Raw genomic sequence first — 27,700 nt, forward strand, 5'->3', positions numbered from 1 at the left:
TAGTGCCAACATGTAACACGATTTCTGGCTGTTCGCCCTCCCCTTTTAGAACCTTATACACCCGATCAGAGACGTCCCGGACCCTGGCACCAGGGAGGCAACATACATTCCGGGAATCCCGATCCTGACCACAAAATCTCCTGTCGATTCCCCTAACTATCGAGTCCCTTACCACGAGTACTTTTCAATTCTGCCCCCTTCCCTTCTTTGCCACAGTGTCAGGCTCAGTGCCAGAGAACTGACTGCTATGGCTTTCCTCTAGGAGGTCATCCCCCCCCCAGCAGTATCCAAAACGGTATACTTATTGCTGAGGGGAATGTCCACAGGGGATCTCTGCACTGTCTGTCTGTCCCCTTTCCTCCCCCTAACTGTGACCCATCTATCCTTGTCCTGAGCCTTAGGAGTGATCAACTCCCAGTAACTCCTCTCAATTACCCCCTCAGCCTCCTGAATGATCCTCTGTAAATCTCCAAGATCTGTTTTTCACCTGTACCTACATGTGTATAGACAGCGAAAGTGAGTGTGAGAGTAATGATGAGGTTTTAAGGAGGGAATTCCAGAGTTTTCAGCCTAGCCAGCCAACAGAGCAAGGAGAAAAAGTTGGGACGTGTGCAAAAGGCAAGGACTGATGGAGAACATAGGCCTCAACAAAGATACAAGTTGTTTTTAAAAAAAAAAACAAGATCTAGAAGACAGTACCTGAGAAAAACAATTAAACCGATAGAGGAAAGACCAAGAAAGAAACTGATTGTGTTACATTAAAATCCATTTGTAAACATTGCCAAAATTACAGTCATGAGCAAAAGAGAGCACAAAACTATAAAGAATTAAACAACTTATTAACCAAGATGAATATTACAATAAACTGTAAAAACATGGAAGTTACAGGATTTCTGCTGATATGAATCCTCAGATTCCAACTCTTGACACTAATGAAAGAAACATGTCAAGTCAGCTTCAGATTGCGCAAAACCCTGAGTGTTCAAACTGAAATACTGAGCCTCACCATGTTCATCAGCTCCTTCAATAGATCTCGTGATGGCTGGCCAAGAGTCTTCAGAACTTCATACAGTTGCGTGTAGCCAATACGCTCTTTGAACACCTCCTGGTTTCACAATTTTAAAAGGAATGTGGGAAAATTCAATGCAAAGTCATTAAAATACATTTTACGGTATTAAGCATCTTTGAAAAATAGTTTCCTCACTTTAAGGAGCCCTTTGAAGAAAATCTGGAAATTAGTGGGTCAGTAATCAGTGCAAAACTCCCTACAATGAAGCAGCAGGCTGGAAGCTTGCAGCATTGACTTCCATATCTCAGCTAACTTTTCATGAGAAGGCTGCGACAGCCAAAGAAACTTTGTATAACATTCAAAGAGGCAGCATAATTCTGGTGGGCAGAAGGTCTTTCATCATTCCACAATTGTCACTTCCCTTCCTAGTCCCAATGTGTAAACAACGAGCGGTACTATTCTGAGAAAAATGGAATGCGTTGTTTGGGAAGAGGGTAAAAAGTACTTTAAACTCAAGTCATTCAAATTGGAGATATAGTTCTGTTTTCATTTTTTACAAGATTATGAACTAAGCTTACCTTAGCAGCTGGGGATTTGTGCATCACTGCAGTCAAAGCTTGAATCGTCGCTACAGCTAGACTATCCAGGCGACCCTGAAACACCTGGAACATCAATTAGACTATTAAGATGCAACTAGCAAGAATACTGACCAGGGCAGGAATACTCATTCACCAGCTCTCTGTTCTCAAAATTGGAATATAAAGATGAAAAACCAACATATCAAGACTTGGCATTTAACTAACATTTAAGAACTGTAATATTATGACAATTGGGGTCATTCCGAGGGAACAGCAGCTGCAAATTTCAGTTTTAAAACACTATTAATAGCAGTGGGAATCAAATGATCCGAAAGTGGGTTACTAAACATTAAATGGAATTGGTGACAAAAGAAACCTACCTCGAGTTTTTGTAATTCAAAAAAAAAATGTAGCTATGTCAGTTTCAAATGTTACCAATCTAGTGCTTAATTCTTGGCCTATACATCTTTTCAGTGTGAAAGCACATAATTGTTTGGCATGGGCTAAAAATGTAACCTCATTTTCATTTAGCACACAAATATATTAAACCTCTGGCAGTAATAGTTCTGGATTGACATTACTATTGTTAGTTCAAATCCTCCTGCTTAAAGCAAAGTCCACTTGCATAATATGAAAAGCAACAAAGCCCATATTGTGCCAGATTTCTCAATTATTGAATCACTGAAATAGATCCTTATGTGATGTTCAGAAGAAGTCCAATAGGACATTGCAACACAATCTTGGGTAGACTGGAGAGCAAAACTTTGGTATTTTTCTTTTCTGCCACCAGTTTAACAGTATTATACTTAACACATTTTAGAGGGGCAAGATTTATTGCCACACTTGAATTGGTTATAGATGCTGTGCTAAAATAAATTTAACGAGGTGAAGTGACAAATGCTTAGAAAGCTAGTAGGAATGACAAGTCTTGACAATACCCATAACCATACAAGACAAGCCTCCAACAATCTCCTGTAGCAAGAACATTATGCGGCATGCCACACCCGCTCCCATTATTCACATAAGGTGGTGTTGGTCAGCTTTGTAACGAAGGCTAGTGAGGAAAAATACACATCTTTACAGTTACATCAGGATACAGTTGATTCTTTTGTTTCCAATTGCTTTGCTTCCACATGCAGCAGCTAGAGTTAACATCACAGGCATGCCATCACATAATTAAATGAGGCTACTTAATGAGGCAAAGTTAATCCGAAAAAAATATTTCACTCTGAAAGCTGCACTTTTAGTTGGTAATGTACAAGTTTATCCAAAATTAAGTAAAACATTTCTGAGGACAGCAGAAACACTTACACAACATAAGTTACAATCCATAAATTTGCCAAGAAAACAGCTATACTTTGTAAGAGAGTGCACTGGTGACAAAAGATTAGGCCTTCTGAAGGGAAATCCAAATTAGAGGGCAGGTAAATGGAATTAAACACAGATCAGCCATAATTCAATCAAATGGCAGAACAGGCTCTTGGGTTGGATGGCTTTATCCTGTTTCTAGATCACTAAAATAAAAAGGAATCTCATTTTGTGAAATCCTCATTTTAAGATTCCGGTCACCACCTAGTTATCGTCTTCATATTCTAGGATACTGAAAGGGTATCATGAGCAACAATATATACGAGAGGTTGATTGGCTCAGATTATATACCCTAAAAATATCTGTGCCATCAACCTCAGATACACGGCTGCTGGCCACCCAGGATTGTCTGATCTTGACTTCTGAGTTGATTCAACATCTTAACAGGCCTCTTGTTATGATGTGGAGGTGCCAGTGTTGGACTGTGGTGGACAAGGTTAGAAGTCACACAACACCAGGCTATAATCCAATGCGTTTATTTGAAATCACAAGATTTCGGAGTGCTGCTCCTTTGTCAGGAGAAGTCTTCATCACTTCACCCAATGAAGGAGTAGCACTCCGAAATTTTGTGAATTCAGATAAACCTGCTGGACTAGAACCTGCTGTCATATGACTTTGGGCTTTTGTTAGGCTGACATGGTTTAATGAGAAGCCCAATTATTTCTTCTCTGACCTAGGGTACAGAGCCACTGTAATTTCAACTCAGCTAGTCCAGCATAGCCTACTGTTGATCTTTGAAACCTTCTAGTTCAGAACAAATCAACTATTCACCAGATTATCTGAAACTAGCACATGGTAGAATTTGGTAAACACAAGAAATACAGTAATGTGGCTTTACTTTTGGTACCTTAAGTGTTTGTGCAATCCTCAGAAGTAAGTGATCAGCAGAACACCCAGTAACTTTCAGGTGGTTGCTGCACCTCCTCACCAGACCAGGTCACTGTACTGTGCGGGTAACACTAACAATAAGCAGCAGGACAACATACAAATCTGCCTGTGCACCAAACAACATTCAGCATCACTGATCACACAATTATCCACCCATCACCACAGTGCGAGAAATCAAAGGTAAACCCTGTGAGATAAAAGGAAAGTGTGCTTGGAAATGCCATGCCAGTATCAAACACCACATGCCAGCTTGCACATTAATTTTCAAGAACTAACTCAGGGGCTTTGCCTTTCCTATAACCTACATTATAAATGATTAAATACTGAACAGGTGCTACCAAAACATCCATTTTAGATGTGAAACAGAGTGGAAAAGATTGAAGTTCTTAGATCTTTTGTTTGACAATGGTGTACTTTTAAACAAAGATAGTGTATCTTTATCTAGTGCCTTCAATGTACAAAAACACTAAGATGCTTTAGAGGCATGATCAAAAAGCATCAGACATCAAAAAGAAGGGAGAAACAAAGTTTGTCTGGGAACTAACTTTGAAAGGGAGAAGGAACAAGTGGGCTTAAGAAGGGAACTCCAAAGTGCAGAGACCAAAAGAGAAAATGCTGGAAAATCTCAGCAGGTCCAGCAGCATCTGCAAGGAGAGTAAAGAGCTGATGTTTCGAGTCTAACTGACCCTTTGTCAAAGGATCAGTTAGACTCAAAACGTCAGCTCTTTACTCTCCTTGCAGATGCTGTCAGACCTGCTGAGATTTTCCAGCATTTTCTCTTTTGGTTTCAGATTCCAGCATCCGCAGTAATTTGCTTTCATACAAAGTGCAGAGCATAGCTGGTGAAAGTAGAACTGCTAAAAAGAAATTGATGCACAAGTAGGCTAAGTTATAGTTTGGGGAAGCAGCTTATTGGACAGGAGAAAATTAGAGAGATATTGAGGAACAGGCACAAAGGAATTTAAATATGTGGATGAAAGTTTTAAAATTGGACACTGCTGGCAGAGTCGGTGTTAGTCTTCAAACACTGACTTTGTGGTGGGGGGGGGCGCTTGAGCAGTGATGGGTAAACAGGAATTGTTGCAAATTGGGATATGGGCATCCATGCTTTTGGATGAATTCTAGTATATGGAGTTAGAAGATAGGAGGTCAGCCAAGACAGCATTGGAAAAGTTGAGTCTAAAAATGACTAAAAGCCTGAATTGACAAAGAGACAGTGCCCTCCAAGTAACAAAATCTCAATCAGAATTTATAAATGGGTTTACACTTTCATTCTTCCAACCCCAGCATATCCCTTTTTGTTTAGAGTTGTAAGTTTGCAGGAATTACCATAGGCATTTCCTAAAGATGCAAGAAGGTCTCTTTATGCAGCACATGAAATCAATTGAAATTGAACTCCTAAGTTAAAATAGATTTGCAATTCTGAATAAGCTAATAATTCTGCTACTCAAACGTCAGTTAAATGTCCAAGAACTGTTACTTAATTTACTCTTTCACAGGATGTTTATGTTTCTGGCTGGGCCAACATTTGTTGCCCATCCTTAATAGAGGTGGTAGTCCTGAGCTGCCTTTTTGAACACTGCAATCCACATGGTGCAAGGACAATTTTAGTTCCGTTAGGAAGTGAGTTCCACGGTTTGGAGCCAGTAACAATGTTGAGAGCTCAAAATAAATCCAAGTCAGGATAATGAGAGACTTTAAGAGAGCTTCCAGGTGGTTGTTTTCCCTTACATTTGCTGCCTTTGTTCTTCTGCACTATAGAGATTTGCAAAGTGCTGTTGGCAGAGCCTTGGTGGATTTCTGCAGTACAGCTTGTAGATGGTACACATTACCACCTCTGTATGTCAAATAACTAACAGACAAAGACTATAAAAATTAAATGGCAAATATGTGGAACAACAATATCAATGCAGTGACTGTTGACCCACAGTTTTTTTTTGGTTTGCAGATGCATTTTCTTTTTTTAATTTGTATGGGATTAAAAGGAATAAAGTAACAATGACAGAGATTAAACATGTATAAAACTGCATCAGCCCACAATTGGGCAGACTGGGTGCAAACCATTACAAGGAGAGCCTTTTAGATACGTTTTAAGGGGAAAATAGCATTGGTCATTTTTGATAAGGGAATGCAACAGACTGACTGCTACAAAGAGAGAATAGGAGGGGAAAAAATGACTCATGTCTGTTTTTGATGTCCAGAACATATTCTCAGGCAATAGGAGACATGATGTCATCCTTTTGCAAAACAAACCACGAATCCTGTGCCGAGTTCCAGCTTTCTACTAGTATTTGAACACTTGGGGGCCCACATTGAAGAGGCACATTCCGACCAAAAGTCTTTACTGCCTTAATATGCGTTTGAGTTTGAAAGAATAATTTCACAACTGCACACTGGGAAGCCTGTCTGGAGTTGTTACATTTGGGTTTCATTTCACATCACAAAATAGTGGGCTATGCAAAAAAAAAACAAAGGCAAATGCTAAATGCCCACAGCAGTATTTGAGTTAAAACAGGAACCCACTTTCAGGCTAACATTCTTTGCTCAACTGATACCACCCAAACAAAAGGCTAACTGGGCATTAAACTCCTGTGGAATGTCACTAGACAGAGACAGCCTTATTTGTCACTGCCTAACAAAAATACATAATTATACATGATGTCCACCAGTTAAATAGCACCACCATTTAACATTGGAAAATTAGGCTAAATCTTTTATAAGTTACTGGTTAGACATCTGGAGTTCAATTTGGGGCCCCACCCTTTTGTGGGCGGCACGGTGGCACAGTGGTTAGCACTGCTGCCTCACAGCGCCAGAGATCCGGGTTCAATTCCCACCTCAGGCGACTCACTGTGTGGAGTTTGCACATTCTCCCCGTGTCTGTGTGGGTTTCCTCCGGGTGCTCCGGTTTCCTCCCACAGTCCAAATATGTGCAGGCCAGGTGAATTGGCCATGCTAAATTGCCCATAGTGTTAGGTAAGGGGTAAAGGTAGGGGTATGGGTGGGTTGCGCTTCGGCGGGGCGGTGTGGACTTGTTGGGCCAAAGAGCCTGTTTCCACACTGTAAGTAATCTAATCTAATCTAATCTAATCTAAAAACCTTGAAACAATGCAGAGGGATTTTACAAGAATATACTAGCATTGAGGCATCTCAGTTATCTGAAAAAAATGAAGGGCCGGGAATCAGAAAAGCAGCAGGAATAGGAGACCTTTTTTCCCCTTTTGAAGAGTTATGATAATCTGAAATATACTGCATGACAGAGTTGTAAAGCAGCTTTGATAACAATTTTCAGAAGGAAACAGGATACATGTTTCAAAAAGGAAAATTTTGTAAATTGCTGTAGAATCAGTGGGGAGCTAAATGTATTGCTCTTTTAATAGATTGCATTGCCTTCTTCTGTGCTGCATCATTCTATGAAATCAGGAAAATGTTAAACAGACTCACTTGGCCATTTTAAGATGTTTATATTCTATGTCTTTGTATAATGTAATTGCATCTTGTCAAGTCAGCTTTTTGGAAAAGTTTCAAATTTACCTTTATTACATCATTTAAAAAATATTAAAGCACTGACAAAGTTCACTTTGCTAACACAGAATAAATATTTGGGGAAGTTTACAAGAGGGAGTGCCAAAACATCAAATCTAAACTGGAGACTGGGAGGAGTTTGTAGCAAGTCAACATTACAGTGAAGCAGACTAGGAGAGGAGGACCTACAAGAGAAGGGCGATGAGGGTGGGAGATGAAAGGCAAAAGCAACGAACCTTTTCAGCTTGTTTCTACCTGACAAAGAGTTACATCACAGCAAAATGGGTAGGCAATTGGTGGGTATTTCTTCGATCGCTTGTTTGATTGGCCAAGTTCAAGTAAGGAGAAATTATTAAAGTTGAAGAGTGAGTTAGGAAATTCACTTTTAAAATATTGAAGATCCAAATTAGTTAAATAGAAGAGATGGCTAGGGAGGAAATATGTCGCAGTAGTAGTTTGTGGGAGCTGATGAGCGCTCATGTGATCTACAGTAACTCCATCTGCAGCAAGTGTTGGCTGCTCAAGGAAATTTGATTAAGAATTGATAAGCTACTGTCCAAGCTTTGAATACTGCAAGATATTTGAGATGGGAAAGAGTTATGTGAATACTGTTTAAGGAGACAGTCACAATTATTTGATTAATTATCCAAGGAGGAAGAGAGGCACAAGACAGGAAACTACAGACCTGTTAGCCTAACATCTGTAATTGGGAAAATGCTTGAATCCACTATTAAGGAAGAAATGGCAGAACATTTAGAAAATGTTGATGCAATCAAACAGAGTCAACACAGTTGTGTAAAAGTGAAATGGTGCTTGACAAACTTTGTAGTATTCTTTGTGGCTATCACCAAGAGTGTTGATTGAGGAGAACCAGCTGATGTATTGCGTTTGGATTTCCAGAAGGCATTCAGTGTGGTACATTAACTGTTATTTCACAAGAATCCCAGAACTCATTATATTGAGGATAATACATTAGAAAGAATTGAGGATTGGTTAACAATAGAAAACAGAATTGGGATCATTCACACTTTTTCAGGTTGGAAAGATGTAACTTGTTGAGTGTCACAAGATCAATCCTAAGGCACAATTAAGTACCATCTACATTGATGACTTAGAGGATGGGACAAAGTATAATGACGCTGCGAAAATAGGTGGGAGGGCATAAAAAAAATCTGCACGGTGGCTCAAAGGTTCTGTAAATGGGCAAAAACTTGCCAGATGGAGTTTGATATAGGAAAATGTGAGGACATGCACCTTGTTTGGAAGAATCAAAATACAGACTATTATTTAAATGGAAAGAGACTCCAAAAAAGTGCAGTATACAGGGATTTGGGTGTTCTTGTGCTAGAAACACAAAAAGTTATCATACAGGTGTAACAGATAATTAAGAAGCAAAATGGAATTATGACCTCAGGGATTGGAGTCGAAGAATAGGCAGTCTTATTAGAAGCTACGATTGTTGATGTGGGTGAGCCATACCTGGATAACTGTGTACAGTTTTGGTCCCCATATTTCAAAAAACAGACATTGGCACTGGAAGTAGTTCAAAAGAATTTCACTAGGCTGACTGCTGGGATGAAGGGGTTGATTTATCAAAACCAGTTAAACGGGTTAGGTCTTTATTTGTGAGGGTTCAGAAGAATATCGGGTGATTTTACTGAAAGATAAAATATTTTAAAGTAGCTTAAACAGGGTAGAAGATGTTTCCATTCTTGAACTAGGGAACGCAATTACAGAATGAAAGGATACACATTCAAACCCGAGATGTGAAGAAATATCGTCTATCAGAAGTAGTAAATATTAGGAATTCTCTACTTGAGAGTGCACCAGAGGCTAGATCACTGAAAGCACTAAAAGAGGAGGTAGACAGATTTTTGAAATATCAACAAGTAGATGGCTCAGAAGAGCTGGCATGAAAGAGGAGTTTAGGCCTGAGGCAGATCAGCCATGATCTTACAGATTACAGGGATGACTTGAGAGACTGAATGGCCTCCTCCTGCTCCTATGTGCTTAACCATTTTTGAAATTTTGAGGATATAATGGCAGCCTCTTGTAATAGTGATAACAACCTGGGAACTAAGTGTGTAACAATAGATAATTTACAAATAAGTTGGGCATCTAATTCAAGTTTGATTTAAACAAATGACCTTCATGGCTCTCATTCCTTTATGGACGTATAAAAGAATTATTTGAAGTAGGTTTTGAAAGCATTTTTTTGGTTTATTCATGCTGAACACAGAGCAGTTTTGATTAACAACCCTTTTATTGCTCAAGCAGAATTCAGCAACATTGAATGGTTTGTCAGGGAACCAAAGCCCATGCCCAAAATGCCTTCATAGTCTTATACTTGGAGCAGACAATCTTTTACTGATTCTCTTTCAGTCTGCTACTCCAGTGACCACCTACAATAATGGTAACCTGTTCCAAATTTCCAGACTTTGCCATACCACTTCCTTTAAAAGTGTTCACAACATAGTGAGACTTAAAGAAAAGATGAGTCCCACAGCCACACATTTTTGCCCCATAATCCCCTATGCCATTTAACGACTGCATCCCCTGTTGCCTTTGATTTTGCATTCCTTGCTGCAGTACCAAATGGCTCTTCATCACCAGCACCTTCCAGTTCTGATGAATGGTTAATGAACTGGAACCGTAATTTAGTTTCTTGCTCTACAGATTCTATCTGACCTACGAATTTCCAGTGCTTTCAGTTTTTAGTTTTTAATGCCATTGTAACTAACTTGTTCAACTAAATTAGTGATTGCCAAGTCAGTGCATTTAAGCACTTTCGGACTGGACTTCCAAAGGAACCTTGGTGTAGATGACAGTTTATTTCTGATATTGTTTTCAAAGCATATTTGGGAGAATCTCCATCCGATTCCCAGCAAACACAACGCACATTGCACAAAAATAATGCAAGTTTATGTGGCAGGAAAATCTCTGCAGATTTAAACACTTCAAATGCAACTCAGTCAACTGGAGCAAATTAGATTTTGATTTGCTGTCTCCATTAGGAAGTAATCCTAACGGTGAGAGATGCAGTAATATGAGAAAACAGTTCTAAAAATATATTTTGTTGGGGGACTGGGTAAGATATGAGGTTAAATAGAATCCTTTTGAATTTAGACCAAACTGATGGGGTGTATATTTCTCATTTCTGCTACCTTTAAAGGTCTTAATGTTAAATGCTGTGGGACAGCCTAATTCAGTATTTACTGATTGAGAAGTCAAATGCTAAGAAAAAACTATGTGTAGAATTCTGACTCCACCAGGTTTTGCCTAGTTAGGTGTCAACACTTACTAGCTAGCTCTTACTGGACAGAACAACTGGTGATGATTCTCAAAAGATATTATTCATTGCTTTCATAATGTCAACTGTTTTTTCACCATCTAATTAAAATCACAATGGGTTGGAAATAGGAGAGAGAATACAACACACTCCATAGTTTGTGCTATTAATGGTCACCAACGGTTTCACTTGCTTGATTAATAGCTGCATTCCAGTGATCACTGGCCCATGATTATTTGCTGGTCAATAGGCTGGCTGTCTTGAGGCACATACTGACATGGCTGTCCCAATGCTGGTGATTTACAGCTGAAAGAAGAATTCAGTTAATACCTGGTTCACATTCATTTCTGTCAGTAATTTGTTGGCAAGATCTTTCTCATTCTTGTCTGCTGCTTTACAACTTACAAATAGCTGTTAAATGAACACAACACAAGCATGAAAGGTGCGCAACAAGTAGAATTAATACAGTTGGGGCATGGTTATTGAAAGAAAAACTTTGGTTAAGCCAGCATAAAGCAAGTTGCTATTAGTTTACTGAACTAAACTTAGCCAACTCAACAAAGACATTCAGCAATGAAAAAAGTTAGATAATTGTTTTCTTTACTTCAGACCCTGGTACTAAATCACGATCCTGCCATTGTTGATTAAAACAAATTAATTGATGTGGCTGTAAACGTAGGCTGAATTCAGAAATTCACACACTACACAGCAGCAACATTCTTGAGGCAGCACCCAACAATATGCAGTAAGCAATGAGCATTCTCCATTGGAATGGGCCCCATTTCCAGGCATGTCAGGCTCACCTGCTTTTTTCAGAGTAAGCTCCTAAAAGACAGCATATTTTGCCTTCTCCTTCCATTGTAGGTTCTCCCCTGAACAGAAAGTCCTATATGGCTAAGTAACTTCAACTTGTAATGCGCCACTAAGTCTGAGGTAACAGAATCTTTGTACAAGCACCAGTGTTTTGGGATGTGCAGGTGGGGAAGCATTGGTGACTAAAAACAAGTTCGCTGGAAAACCACTCCCAATTAATATCCAATGACCTAGGTATAAAGAACACATATAAAGAAGAATGAAGTTGGTTGAACAGGCTGCTGACATTCACATATGAAGAATGAAGGCTGCACGAGGTATTGAAGATTAATAATTAACATGCCAACACCAGCAGGAGACAAACAGAGCTGAGAATTTATATAAAAGTCATGGTCATGTTGTAGCATGTGGATGAAAAGCACCACTATCATACACAGGTCTTGGCTGGAAAGAAAGGCAAGCAGAAAAATACGTCCACAGAAAAGTGATGAGAGAGAAAATGCATTGAGGTGGTTGGTCTGACTTTGCAAGTGAAGCGTTCTGCCTTCCCATGTAACATGGGAGCTGGAGAGGCCCACAAAGACAGAAAAATTCCAAGAAGAGTTATGTCACTGCTTTTTAAAAGATCTTTTGTCTGGATACTTTAGCCTGATATAACTGTCCCAGCTCATTCAAGAACACAGTCTTAATTACATGCAGGCCACAGGCAAACATGAAAATCTCAAAGACATTCTCCATTGCTGGGTGATTCTAATATCAAATCAGAGGGTTACATTCAACTGTTAGATGTTTACACGGGATGAAATTAAAGCTAGCTAGTCACAAACAGCAAAACTTTATAGTTCACCTCAACCAGTCAGAAGATCAACACAGATCAGGGATTCATCCATATTGGTCCAGGAAATTAAAAAATTACATTTGAAATAGTTTATAGTTTTCCACTGATTTATTTTCCAACCCAGGTCTGAATCTCCCTTTTTTCTGGTTGACCAGATTAATGGCTCACACAACTGAAAATCACAAATTATAGGATTTTGCAGTAACTCTCTAAAGATACTATAAAATACAATAAAACTTGCAAAACCTTTATATGCAATCATGTAATTGAATCAAAATGGTCACCAGACCATTTTACTGTTCAACATTCACTAATAAAACAGGTACAAGGTCAATGTATTCTACTCAATTCTCCTGCAACTCAACTGCTGTGATGGAAGATGTTTGCATAATTACCATAGTACCAGTTGTGAACTTCTTTATGCATTAAAGCTGCTGATGAGAACCAATGTATTGTGTTATAGCATTATACCAATGAAATACACTGCACCACACATAGCCTGATGTTTATACCACCAAAGTTGGTAACTGAATTCACAAAACAGCAGCTTCTGTGACCTTAGCACCCAGTAACTTAAAAGCGGGAACCACTGCAACTTGACAGATTATTGCCTTTCAGGAGTTCATGGTAATTCAACAAAATACAGCTTTGAAGCTGTAAAATAACTTGAGATCCAACTGTGACAAGCAGAGGAATAAAGCACCTTATGCTTATGGGTGTCTCACGCACTTGTTAAGGAACCATAGTAACTTGTCATCACAAGTGAGATTCTTTATTTTTAATCTCAGATTCACAATAATTGAAAGATGTAAAAGTTGCATTATGGCTGAACTGAGAAAAAGACTAGGATTCATGCCAAAATTGTTAATGAAGCTTCCTTTGTGGAGTAGTTTTCATTTTGCATTTAAATATACAAAATCACTTTTTAAAATCTCACACATCAATCTTTCAGTTTAGGCAATAACTTATAACTCTGCACATTGTTCCTTTATTATACTGTCCCAGAAAAGCATATTACTGTTATTTCTTTTCATGACTCTGCTGGTTACGTCAAAAGGGAAAGCACTAACTCTCAATTCCTACCACTGACTAATCCAGCACTCTCCTATTTCAGTCTTACAGGAAGTGGGGGGGGGGCACACAGACTAGACAGGTAGGGGGAGGAAAAGGGACACTAAGAGAGGTTGGAGAGAAAGGTGACCAACCAGAAGGAAAGTACAGGACAGAGAAGGAGAGAGCTAAAGAAGAGAGGATGAGGGGAGAAAAAAAACTGGGAAGAAGGGGCAGAAAAGGCTGTGAATGAGAGATAGACAGAGAAGCAGAGGAAAGGTCTGCTCAACTTTTCTCATTTACATTCTTGGATTATCAAAGGAAGCAACAACAGTATAGCTTTTGCAAATGTTCCATTAGAACTCTTCAAAAACTACATCGCTGTGAATTTACAATACTAATTCATCAATAAATCATATTGTAAAAAACTTTTTTTTTACTAAACCTTTTTAAAGGCTTACAACATTAATATGGACAAGACACTGAAATTATACATAATATGGATAACCCAGCAGTACCTAAAGCTTGAATGTATATCCTTGATTGATGGTGCTGGCTCATCATTATTCTTAAATCACTTGCACAACATGCTGCAGCAGTTATGTAAAAGTACTCCTGTACATTTAAAAAGCACATTCAGCATGGAGATTCAGGGTTAGAATCTAAGCTGGTCAGTGTGATGCACAAAATGGACAAATCTATTTGTTCATCCAAAGTTTCTCATACTGATACACATTGTGAAGGAGGAGCTACTTTACACAGAAGGACAACACTGATCACAGGATTGTCAATATACCTCAGCAAAATACCAGAAATATAGTCCTGAATGTTAATTTCTGACTGCATTTTAGCTTAATAATTGAAAGCTTCAGATTCCTCTCTCCAACATCTAAATAGGCTGTTATAAAGAGGCTATTGTACAATTCAAAACATAAGCAAAGTTTTAAAATACTAATGTCAGTCCCATTTTTGTGTTACAATTGCTGAGATTAATTTCTCCTACATATCACAGTCTTGAAAAAGATGCACCTAATCAGCCTGTTCCAGATAGGTCAACTATCCAGTCGTTTCAAATGCATTTACCATTTAACTCCATATTTTCGAATCAATCCGCTCAGAGATTATAAGGCACACCACTGTGTGCAGGTGGGACTTGAATACAGGCCTCCACTGCACCACAACAGCCCTGTCATTCAATTCTATGACACTCAAAGAATTTGACTACAACAAATAAGCCTGTTTAACAAGGTCAATCAAAAAAGCTCACATAATCAATCTTTTCAGTCCGCCAACAAAACAGATTGAAAAAGTCAATGATCACAGCCTCAAGGTAAATTCCTGCGTAACTAGCTCACTTCCAGGCTTTAACAGTGATGGTTTTATTTCAATCAAGCCATCTAGAGGCTGCTGCAATATAATAATGTCAAAATGACAATCATGTCTTTTCAGTTTTAAAACAGCATGGCTATTGGTCACTTGCAACTATTATACCAGTCACAGTCTTATACAAAATTCTTAATAAACTATGCAGACACCATTTTACCAAGGCAACATTCATAAAGTGTAAAAATATTTAAGGGATGTTCCAATGTGCTATCATAAAGCACGATTATTCTACAATCTTAAACACTTCAAAGCAGAAGGAATGCAGAGCAGAAACCAAGAGTTAGGAAAAGGGTGGCACAGTGGTAGTATGCCTACATCTGGGCCAGAAGGTTTGGGTTCAAGTCCCAATGGCTCCAGGTCCCACTGGCTCCAATCAAAATGTCTGAACATGTTGATTGAAAATATTAACTTTAGTAAGTCTGCACTGGTACAAGGTTTGCAGAAACCTCATGCAGTTTAACTGTCCGCACTCACAGCTGGTCATTGTGGCTACTGCAATAACAAAAAGACAGAAGAAAATGAAGGGTGGACTATGCAATAACTAGCATTTAATTCAGAATATTTATTTGCACTCAGCAAAACAGCTGAGCAGGGAAGGACTATGTTGACTTTCAGTTGATTTAGAGATGGGGATGGGAGCTCACAATGATCTAATATTACAATATCTTTATCCTAACTGCTGAATTCAAACTTGTCTTCGAACCTCAAGACTTAAAATCATTGAAATGATCTGATTGTGAGACAAACTTTTTCAGGCAGAGAGCAAGTTCTCATTTCTGTTCTATCCATTTCAACATTAGCCTATAAAAAAAGCAGAGAAAGTAGTAATGGCAGCGTTAGTCGAACCAAGACAAATAATCACTCTGGTGCCAGTTGAAGTCTACCTTGCTGTTCTGTATGAGTCGAGTGAGATGTTCAAAGCAATTGCTATTCAAGAAGATTGCCTGAAGGACGGGTCTGTCAGGGCAGTTTAACATTTCTGGAATAGTGTCTGTGGGGAGAAAATTCAGAAATTTGTAGTTTTGTACAAAAAGGTCTTATCTAAAAACATTCCAATTTCTCAGCATTATTTGCTTGAGGTAATTTACCCCATTATGACCTTAATTGTTAAATTACCCACAGTTATGATTAGCACTATACAAATGTCACTCTTTCATTTGAGAAGACAAGCTGTAACTGTAAGCTGATTTACCCATGTTTTAATTGCAAAGCAATCTTAACCATCAGTCCTATGCTCACTCACCTACTCTGAATTCCCCAGTCTAACAACGTCTCATTTTTAAAATTTGTATCCGCGTTTTCAATCTCTCCATGGAGCTCCCATCCCCATCTCTAAAACCTTCTCTAATCCTATAACCCTCCTAGATGGTTGTACCCCTCCAGCCAGCTGAAGTTTCAGCTTCCCCAAGTCTGGAATTCTCTCCCTAAATGTCTATCTCTACCCACTTTCATCTTTTAAGACATACTTGAAACCTAACTCTGACTTTCTTTCATGTTAAAAGGGTTTTATAAACAGTTGTGACAGCATATCATACAAAATTCCAATTTCCATGCAGTAATACAGCAATAGCTCTCACACTATAAGCAAAAGACCGTTCCCTCCGTGACTACCTGGTCAGGTCAATGCCCCCCTACAACCCACCCTCCCATCCTGGCACTTTCCCCTGCCACCGCAGGAACTGTAAAACCTGTGCCCACACCTCCTCCCTCACCTTTACCCAAGGCCCTAAAGGAGCCTTCCACATCCATCAAAGTTTTACTTGCACATCCACTAATATCATTTATTGTATCCGTTGCTCCCCATGCGGTCTCCTCTACATTGGGGAGACTGGGTGCCTCCTAGCAGAGCGCTTTAGGGAACATCTCCGGGACACCCGCACCAATCAACCACACCGCCCTGTGGCCCAACATTTCAACTCCCCCTCCCACTCTGCCGAGGACATGGAGGTCCTGGGCCTCCTTCACCGCCGCTCCCTCACCACCAGATGCCTGGAGGAAGAACGCCTCATCTTCCACCTCGGAACACTTCAACCCCAGGGCATCAATGTGAACTTCAACAGTTTCCTCATTTCCCCTTCCCCTACCTCACCCTAGTTCCAAACTTCCAGCTCAGCACTGTCCCCATGACTTGTCCGGACTTGTCCTACCTGCCTATCTCCTTTTCTACCTATCCACTCCACCCTCTCCTCCCTGACCTATCACCTTCATCCCCTCCCCCACTCACCCATTGTACTCTATGCTACTTTCTCCCCATCCCCACCCTCCTCTAGCTTATCTCTCCACGCTTCAGGCTCACTGCCTTTATTCCTGATGAAGGGCTTTTGCCCGAAACGTCAATTTCGCTGCTCCTTGGATGCTGCCTGAACTGCTGTGCTCTTCCAGCACCACTAATCCAGAATCTGGTTTACAGCATCTGCAATCATTGTTTTTACCTTTGCTATGTATACTCACTCAGCATTTGTATCTGTAGTGCAATGAAACTGCTCTCCCAGTTCCGCGATCTGCGATTGGCCAGCAATGCGGTGTGATCAGAATTGAGCAGCTTGAAATAATTCTCCAGGATTGTGCTGATCTCTACCTGCCGCTGATCAGAGCTGCTGGTTAGCAGCACGTGAACCACTTCTGTCAGGCACTTCAGGGTCAGCACCAATTTATGGCTTACATCTTCAGGGTCTTTGTCATCCAACAGATCACAGTCTGCCAATACCCTCATTAAGACTTCCATTGTAGCTGGGGAGATTGCCTGAAGTGCATTCCGCTGAAATTAAATGGCATGTTACTCTTCATAAATAACTTAATCAATGTTGCATCCACAGCCAAACTGAATATAATTCTACAAATTCCCTTTATTTTTAAATAGCTTCCCAATGACGTGATTGCTGACATCTGAAGCTGGATTGCATCTAAATGAACGGGCTGGTCAACTTGCTAACTGCGATGGTGTAACCTTCAAATCTTGACGTTTATGTTTCGGCTCCGTGTTAAAATGGTGACATAGCTTTCGAACTAAGATACAAAGTTGGCATGTATTTTAACTTGAAAATGTTTTCTCATTTAATTGTTTTGAAAGACATCCTCTAAAATTGCAGAGTCAAACAAGATTTAAAAATACTGACTTTAGTAAGCGATTACAAGTGGGTGTCCTATGGCACTTGGGGTTAAACTTCCTATAGCCAGTTGAAGAAGGTAGAGATGAGAAGCCAACGTTTACTCAATTTTGGATGTATTCCCAAATCACAAACCTGATACCCAATATTTTAAAGTTTCATCCTTCCTTCCAAATCAGTCCATCACCTCACCCATTCCCATCACCAGCTCCACAATTCTCCGAGATGCCTACCTACTGTGAACTTTAGCTGAAAATGTGTTGCTGGAAAAGCGCAGCAGGTCAGGCAGCATCCAAGGAACAGGAGAATCGACGTTTCGGGCATGAGCCATTCTTCAGATTCCTGAAGAAGGGCTCATGCCTGAAACGTCGATTCTCCTGCTCCTTGGATGCTGCCTGACCTGTTGCGCTTTTCCAGCAACACATTTTCAGCTCTGATCTCCAGCATCTGCAGTCCTCACTTTGTCCTACTGTGAACTTTAGCCTACTGAACATTTCCTTCACTTAATGCCTTCACTATTGGTGGCTATACCTTCAGATCCTGGGCCCAAACATCTAGAATTCGCACCCTGAACCTCTCATATCATTCTCGTTTTCTTCCTTTAAATGCTCCTTAACACCATTCTTTGACTGGACTTTAAGTCATTTTGCTCTAATTTCTCATGTTTAGAGACAAAAAAAATTGGATTTCAGCACCTGCAAGGAGACCAATTCAATCAGAGAGACCAAATGTAAACTTCGGGAACAGTTTGCCGAGCATCTCAGCCAGGCCAGCGGGGTCGACCGGACCTCCCAGTCACCACCCATTTTAATTCCCTTTCTCACTTCCTTTCCAACATGAGCATCCTTGGCGTCCTCCATTGCCACAATGAACCAAACCGCAAATTAGAGGAACAGCACTTCATATTCCGCCTGGGCACCCGACATCCCGGAAGATTCAACACTGGGTTCTCCGATTTCAAATAATCTCCCTCCCCATCCCCCAACTTCCTTCCACCAACCAGATTTATTCCTCCCATTGACCAACCAAGTGGTACCCTCTATCTGTCTTCACCTATCCCCACTTCACCCCCTAGTCCCTTTATCTGCAGCTCCCCCTATACCCACCCCCAGTCCTGAAGAAGGGTTACACCCGAAACATTGACTTCTCCACCTCCTGATGCTTCCTGGCTTGCTGTGGTCTTCCAGCCTCCTGCAGGTCTCCTAATTTCTCATGTGGCTGGGTTTAATATTTTATGAGGAGGGCTAATTTCTTATTCCTGCTCCTACTTTGTATGTATTCATGTTCTCTCCAGTCTGAAAAACAACCACTCACCACTTCACAATACTTTCTCTTAATGTTTTCCTGTCCACAATGTCACTGATATTCTAATCTCATGGACTTCAATTTCGTTTATCTAAACTTCATACATTTGTTCAACACCTTTGATGGTTCCCCCTAAACAATATTAACCTCACTATTCTCATTAACATTCTCCTTCAAAGAAGTTCGTCAAATTCAGTCTGCCTTCAACAAATCCTTGCTAACTTTTATTTAGTAGTCCATACATTTCCAAACACCTATTAATTTGCTCCACATTATTCAATCTGAATGATTGCTTTCAACATTCAGACTGGCTCTCTACTGCATTACACATCTTATATTTGCTACAGGATTTTTCTTTCTTATTTCAAACTCCACATGTTTGTCACTCAGGGAGCTGCAGCTTCAAGTTCTCACCAAAAGTCATCAGCCTTAAAATGTTTTACTCTATACAGATGTTGCTTAATCACCAAAGTACTTCCAACATTTTCTCTATTTATCAGCAGTACTTTGCATTTATTCACATCATTATTTCTTTCATTATATCCAAATGAAATTAATGGCTTTCTATTGTAACATTAGTTCTTTTTTGGTGTGTTTGGTTTCCACACTTGTCTCACCTGTCCTCCTGCAACAACAGCCCCAAAGAGATGAATAAGGCAGCACTTCAGACTCTCTTTCAGATGTTCACTCTCTTGAAAACACTCTGAGAAGGGGAAGAAAAAGCATTATGTTCACTGAAATGGCAGAATGCACTGCTGAGAGAATATATGACTTACCAAAGCCATTTCAGACTTCAAAGACAGAATGCAAAGTTGCATGGAGTAAGAATGAATGGATTCTGACTAGTAATCACTCCAGATAATTTCTACAACATTTTACTAGCATTGCTGGCAATGTCACTGTTGAAATTGTTTACATCTTCAGATAACCTAAGCCACAATGGTTTAATTTGAGTTATTCATAAGCAGGAGGAAAGTCTTTAATCATTTAATCCCCTCAGATGTATTTTACGTTTGTAGTGCTCTCTCTTCCACAGATGTTTTCATCCAGGAACCAAATGTATTTTATGTATTTAGACTATTTCCCTTATCTGTTTGTAACTGTAACGTGCTTCCTTTGGTGTTCGATGACTGCCCTGTACCTTGGTAATTGAATGTCAACCTGGGAGAAACAGTCAGATCATAAGACAGCCTTCAAGAGCTTAAAATCAAAAAGATACCTGGGGATGGTGAAATAAGAACAGAGCTATTGAAATATAATAAGAACTTCTTTTAAACAGAGTTCATGGACCTGTTCCACAAGATCTGGACTATGGGTAGGCATTCCCTACAAATGAAGGTGAGGGTAATCTTCGAACTGTCAGAACAAGGAAAACTCGGTGACTCACCAAATGGAGGGACATAACACTGCTGTCAGTAGCTGGCAAGGTCTTCAGCATGGTGCTCCTCGACAGAGAGGAGGATTGGCCATATTGCTACAATTGATGTCAAACCAATGCTTCATAAAGATTCACCACAACATGAATACCTTTGTTCTTTATGCCCTCTTCATAAATCCCAAGAACTCTCATTCCTTTTTAACAACTGTCTCAACTTGTCCAAACACATCAACAGTTTGTTTTCATACACCCCAAAACACTGGTGTTATGAGTGAAGGGGAAAATTGGGAAGGCAGTTCAATCACCTCTACCCACAGAGTTCACTGAGATGATTCTTTTGGCTTGTCAGGACTTGCTATTCATCAATCTCACTCTCTCTGTTTAAGTGTTAATCACTTCCGCCTAGGAGAAACAGAAAAACTTGTTCAGAAATTATAAGGTCTATGAATTAGTTGAAAGCAACTAGTGAAAGAGTAAATTGGTTTTCTTCAACCTTTAAGTTTTCTTTCATTTCAGAGCTCCAATGGTTTCTGGTATCTCATGCATACACACAAGCCTTTCAACTACATTGGAGCCAATCATGTAGTTGTTGATAGACAGGAGACTGTTGGTCACCACTCCACAGGTCAATTAGCTACTTGAAGCCAGCAAATTCTCATTTTGTACACTCTCTCTGATGTAGTTTGTCTGCAACTAAACTATTCCCGATTGAACAAAAAGCAGTGTAAACAGCACTTACATTAAGTGCTGGCAGCTTGCCTTTAAAATGTGCAGCAATCCCTTCCACAATCCTTCGTTTTTAAAACAGTGTTTTTCCTATTTCAGTTCACAATCAAAAACACAGAAAAATAAAAAGATATGATTTTTCTTCAGGAACTGGTACTAAGTCATGATGCTCAACTGGAGAGCCAGTATGGACATGATGGCCCTAATGGCCTCTTAAGTTGTAACATTTCTATGATTCACAGCATCAACCCAATTACTCTTGGTTGTCTTATCAAAAATATTCGAACAACAACTTGCTTTTGACAAATGTGTGGCTTTCTTTAATTAACACTGTTGATTTTGTTAATTAACTGTTCATTTTGTCCTGGATTTCTGAAAGTTCATATGCTCAGGCCTCCAGACTAAGGCTGAAAGAAAAGAGTTTTGAGTATGAAAAAATGCAATAGTTTTCAAGACCAAGGAGCTAATCTAAAAGTGGAGCTTGAAGAATGTTACAATCCCCCAGTTCAGTTGCAACACACAACAACCACATTCCTCACTTATATTGCGAGTTCAAAGGGTTTCAGAGGAGCAGCTGTTCTCAGATCAGCTACAGTGACTTTGGAATTTTGCTTTTCATACCCATGAGTCAAGCTGACTTGATAAATACATGCCATCTAAACAATTAGTCATTCCAGATTACATCATCTTGAGGGACACAGTTCTTTTTCACAGGGTTGAATGTGCAGTCAGTCATTTGAAACAACTATGTGTGATTAACATCATAATGTGTATGTTTATAGGGTTGCGAAGGGTGACTTTTTTTTATATAAATCAGTCTGTCTCAATTATTTCCACTTCTAAAGATTACTTTAAACAAACAGAAAAAAAGCAAAGCTCAAACCAAGTAATATTTCATTTATGCAAATTTTTTGAATACAATTTGAATAAACAATACTATATACACAACAGAACAATGCTCTTTCCAAATCTGTTACAGTAAACAATTTTAAATTTCCACAAGTGAGGTCACACTCAGATTCATCACAGATGCTGTAGAAATGGCCTCGACATGGATTCTGGACCAGATATATATTAACTGTAGCTTCCTTTTCAGAAAAACATTCCAAATATTCACATATCTTTCGCACCTGCCCCTTGTCCCAACTATTGTATTCTATATCATTCCCAACACAGCACCTGTGCAACATTAGTTAACAGGAGCTTGCAACACATTTTTAAAAATGCACAAATATTTCACAGTGCAATTTACATTGGATCTAGATGGAGGAGCAAAGAGGAGAGCAGATCAACCATGATCATATTGAATGGCACAGCGGACTCAAAGGCCCAGCTTTATATACCCAGACATCAATACAAATTGATCCACATTGCTTCCAACAATGTGAGACCAGGTACCTAGCAGACAGTTAGCTTAGTTGGCTGGACTGCTGGTTTGCAATGCAATGTGATGCCAGCAGGATGGGTTAAATTCACACACTGTCAGAGGTCACCATTAAGGTCCCACCTTCTCAACCTTATCTCTTGGTCGAGGTGCAGTGACACTCAAAAATATTATAATAATATGCTTCTAGGGTGATCCCAGGAACAAATTACCCCCAGTCCATATATCTTGCTCATAAAATCTATCATGGAACATGGATATCACTAACAAGGACAGCATTTACTACCGATGCTCAATTACCCTCAAAAAGGCGTGGCGACTACGGTCAGTGTGGCGTTAGTAACATTATAATGCTGGCTAACAGACCATTTAGACCCTGAAATGTAGGAAAGATTCACTCTGTTGTTCAAAACCAAATGCTGTCTTGGACTATTCCACAAACACAACAAGACAATTGGAAGGCCTTAAAATTAATGGAATTTTTCTAATTTCATAACGCCTCAGCTGTCACGAGACTGTGCTGCAAGTACAGTTTGGTTCTTCCAGTTATACGTAATGACTACCTACATCAGGAATCCTACCAAACAGGCTCTATTTACAGCCCAATTTGTACATTGTCCACCAAGAGCAGGATAGTATTCACCAAAGTTAATTGCCTGGAACAAAATTTTCAACCCCCTTACATCTCCCAATACAGTATATCTCAGCTAATCTCTTCTGCACATCTTAGACAATAGATCTAAATTGAATCTGTATAAGTAATTTTGCAAGAATAAGCCAAAGGGTGTTATTAACTGTGTTCAATGTTATTGTCCTTGCAACTCAACATGCTGACTTCAGCCTGTAGAAATCCCAGGTGAGAAGGAAAATTGGATTAAAGAAAGACTTATGTTGCTGCATTCTTTTAAGCAGGTACTGTGGGTGTATCTTGCTCCAGTAGAGATTCTAATGCAGTCTCAACTCCTGGACCCAGTGAAGTTAGAATGCAGCAAATACGTTTGTCAAGTCTAGCAAGGTATATAATAAAAATCTAGCAAGCACTGTTAAATACTTAGGCATTTATTTCTAAATGCATTGTTTGCTCCCCTAAGTAAAATGCTTTAAAGAGGACTGCATTGAAAAATGAAGGAAAACAATTTATGGGATAATGCACAGATGTCAAAAACCTAGGAGCATGCAGAAAAGCTCATTAGAAAAAAAACAAGTTGCCGATAGCACTGACATGCTAATTTCATTCATCTCTCACTGGTTGTTCATGCTTGGAATGCCGATGAACAACATAGCCACCCAAACACATTTGCTCAATCTTAACTATTTACCTAATCCAAATGTAATATTCATACAGATCAAACCGCCTCATCATGGAGCCACAATCACATTTCCAGTTTTGCAACCCTATAAATACAGTATCATCACATGAGCTGAGCGAAGCTTCAGGACATTTCTTCATTTTTATAGCTATCTTTTTAGACTCTTGGTTGAACTTTACAAGAAATGGCCTAAATGTTAATTTTAGCATGTGACACGGAAGGTTTCTCTCCACAAGCCCAAGTCGGCTTTCTCGCCTCAAGCCCTATTGGGCTTTCACACGTTACCTTCCCAAATTCACCTCCTTACCTATGCAGCACATTCCTTAGATGCCCCAGTCGCCATATTCTCCTGCCTGCCCCAGGTGGAAGTACTCACTTATGCTCAAATCTCCAGCTTTAAGATCAAATAATGGGGTGTGCATAGTTGCTGCCTATGGAGCATAGCCTGAGTTACTGGTTATTGATGGAGGGTCAGAAGAGCAAGCTGGAGTCGCCAGGTAAATACACTGACTTTCATGTTTGTTTTCAGCAGTTGGAGAATGAGAAAGTGCATAATATTGAGGCGGGATGACGTGATAATGAGAATGTTAATACATCCAAATGCAATGTATTGGGCTTAGCGAGTTTTGAGAAGATTTGTAGCTCAGGTTGTGGTTTTGGATGTAGGTTTGCTCACTGAGCTGCAAGGTTCATTTCCAGGTAACATCTTCAGTGGGCCTCAGGCAAAGCAATGCTGGAAATTTATATGTTTGGGTTTCTTGGTGAAGTCATTTCCTGTGGTGAAGTCACTTCCTGTTCCTCCTCAGGGGTGATATATGGGGTCAAACTCGATGTGTTTGTTAAGAGTGTTCCACAGGAAATGACATCACCAACCCAAAGAAACCCAAACATATAAACAGAAAGCAGGAATTTTCAGCATTGCTTCGCCTGAGGCCCACTGAAGATGTTACCTAGTAAGGTAACGAAACATCTGGAGATGAACCTTGCAGCTCAGCGAGCAAACCTACATTCAAATGTATTGGGCCTCTAGTCACTCACTAGCAAGAATCTTGTCTCACTGTTCAACATATTTGGAAAATGGAATATTGTGCTCTCACTGTCAGAATTTCTCACTGGTTATGTGACTCAACTCTCCTAACTATCTTGCCATTGTGCATATCATTCAGGAGTTGGAAAGATTCTTTTCTCTGTTTTTACATTGGAATAAAAACTGTGGAAATAGCATGTAGAGTTAAACAGAAATTCAAATGCTGCTGCTCTTCTACCAAGGGCACCTGCTCAGGTCCTCACAAATCGAAATTAATTTAAAATCATTGAACTGGTGCTAACTCCCACTTTTTAACACCATTATTTTTGCTGCAAAAATGCTTGGCAAATGAGGTGCAATTGAAATGATCAGACATGCTAAATGATAATTCTTACTGAACAACTCCTCTGGCCCTGAAAAATCAATTTCATATTTTTATCATTCCATGATAAAAAATTGATAGATTTTAAATGTAAAAATTCTCAAAGCTTCTGATAGATCAGTCTCTACATTCCAATTTTATTTTCACTTTCTGCAAAATTTATATAAAGTGAATGATAAGATCTGCGTGTAATTTTTTGATTTGCTTTCTCAGAATTCTATCATGCAATAGGCTACCTAATTTGCATTACTGTTTCTGAACAGCGTAGATCCGTTGATGGCACCAGTGTGAAATTAATATTGAGGAAGGTGAAGTCCATACCACATAGCTGCTTACTTGATCTTTGCAGGGAGCTTTCTTTGAAACCAACACAGAGCACCAAATTCCCAACAGGGACTGTAAATGTCAGACCAATGAAATCAATGACCAATGAAACTATTCTGGTGATGCTGGTTAAGGAAAGATGGTTTGCCAAAAGTTAATTTCCAGTTTTTTTATCAAATAGTCAATAAATGTCTAAATAACTGTATTCAAGACTCAGTCCAACAATGTCTGAATGGTGCACTTTCTCTGTACTATACTGAACTATCAAGGCAGATTCCTGTCTGAACGGCCATCTAATTCAGAGCAAACAGTATGACCAAATAAGCACTTCATTAGAAAATCACTGAGTTTCTGCCCGAAGGCATGTCCAACACACCGTTCTGCTTCACAGGGAGATTAAGAAGCCAGGTCTCCACTTCACATCAGCAGAATGGTGTTCAAACACTGAGCTACTGGCACCAACCTAATCCACGCATGCTGTCCAGCCAACTGAGCTAACTGACTCCCTCAAGGGTCCCAGTTGCTGAAGCAACATTTACACTCTTTTTTGCATCTTGTGTTCTGGAGCTAAGCAGTGATGGCAAGAGGGTCCAATTGTTTTTCCATCAAATGGCGATCCAGAATTCACTCCTGATCTTACCAGCTGCTAGTAGTCTGTACTGGAAGAAATTGCTGCATTATTGTTTGGTTTCATCATGAATGCATCTTCCCTGACCATCAAATTTTTGAGTGCAACTGAAACCCAGAACATCGGTTTCAAAGGCAGGGACAGTTACTTACTGCCACAAGACTTCCTCACTTAAACAATAAACATGCCAAAACAAGCATCTAAATGTGAACTTGTCATATCCATTCAAATTAGAGACAGCAAAGGTCATTTTCTTGAAGATTATCAAGCAAAAAACAATTTTCTCCCCATCTCCAGGTGGGAAGAGGCCATATTCACAACTGCACCTTAAATATGAAACCTAATAAATTATATTGGAAGTATAATGTGCAATCAACCCAAATGACTTGAAGATCTTATTTTACATTCGTAGATTATGTTATTTGAGCTGATCTCAGCTACTGTGGCAGTCTGGGCTACAGAAGGAAAATTTGTCCTCTATTCTATTCCAGTCATTTAAATCACCATTCAGTCATGTGCATTCTTCCAGCCACACAAGAAATATACTTATGCCAATGTTGGAAGAAAATTTAGCCTTGAGATCACCATGCATTGTTTTGGAACAGCCTGCCATCAGTCAGACTACACTCGCACAAAAGGCCTTTAATGCCTGAAGAACTGTAGCCCAAAGAAATTAACAGCTCCTGAAAGAGAGAAAACTGAAAATGCAACATTAAATTGAAAATGGAACAGAAAAAGGGAGGGTTATGTATTAACTAAGGTACAGAAGCACCTTTCGTTTTGTAGTCCATCTAACTCTTCTGTTGCCTCACAGGAATATGTATATCTTACTCCGTGGAAGTATTATAAGTACTCATGAAACAGTTGGGAATTATCATTTTGATCATTTACATAGCCATAGTTCTTGTTGCCTTCTGACACAAACAGCTTTGACAAAAAGCTTGATAGGCTGGGGCACTTATCGTCATAGTAATTATCTGAACTGGTTCTCAAGCTTCAAGTACAAAAGGCCCATTTGTGTTGAGCTTCGTCAGCTATCTGATATGTCAAATACAAGCTGTGCGTGCCAAACTCTCAAAAGGCTTAAAAAAACAGAAAGCATTTCAATCTCTGATAAACCAATTCCAAACTGGTGTAGGAGCAAATGGAATATAATGCACAATTCCACTAGAGTAACCAGCAGATAAGCAAATATTTTCATTCAATGAAAACAAAAAAAAAATCAATTGACTAGATTGCAGAAAAGGAAACTTTTCTTAGATTATAATCTATTTATATAAAATATACACATTTGCCCGAGATCTTGCCATTAAGCCTTTCCCATTCAGGGTTGACTCCGTCTTTCAGCTGTCTACTTGTCTGTGATTACTATTTTTGATGCTCTA

General features: G+C 39.5%; 1 protein-coding gene across 4 annotated transcripts in view; it reads right to left on the bottom strand.

Annotated features, from left to right (window-relative positions):
* The window catches only part of nbeal1 (neurobeachin-like 1), a 234,448-nt gene that overhangs the window by 93,853 nt on the left and 112,895 nt on the right, over nucleotides 1-27,700 (bottom strand). For 3 of the 4 annotated variants that reach the window (XM_087988827.1, XM_087988826.1, XM_087988825.1), the window contains exons 7-12: nucleotides 19,774-19,859; nucleotides 17,196-17,502; nucleotides 15,629-15,735; nucleotides 10,988-11,068; nucleotides 1,588-1,671; nucleotides 1,007-1,105 (exon numbers count right to left, since the gene is read on the bottom strand). In XM_087988827.1, the coding sequence (XP_087844953.1) occupies nucleotides 1,007-1,105; nucleotides 1,588-1,671; nucleotides 10,988-11,068; nucleotides 15,629-15,735; nucleotides 17,196-17,502; nucleotides 19,774-19,859 (764 nt within the window). The remainder of the gene's footprint in view (nucleotides 1-1,006; nucleotides 1,106-1,587; nucleotides 1,672-10,987; nucleotides 11,069-15,628; nucleotides 15,736-17,195; nucleotides 17,503-19,773; nucleotides 19,860-27,700) is intronic. The other variant, XM_087988828.1, reaches the window with a different exon arrangement.

Source organism: Chiloscyllium plagiosum, unplaced genomic scaffold (genome assembly GCF_037043375.1).
Source record: "Chiloscyllium plagiosum isolate Xiang-an unplaced genomic scaffold, Cpla_swu_hap1 HiC_scaffold_7, whole genome shotgun sequence".
Classification (NCBI taxonomy): Eukaryota; Metazoa; Chordata; class Chondrichthyes; order Orectolobiformes; family Hemiscylliidae; genus Chiloscyllium; species Chiloscyllium plagiosum.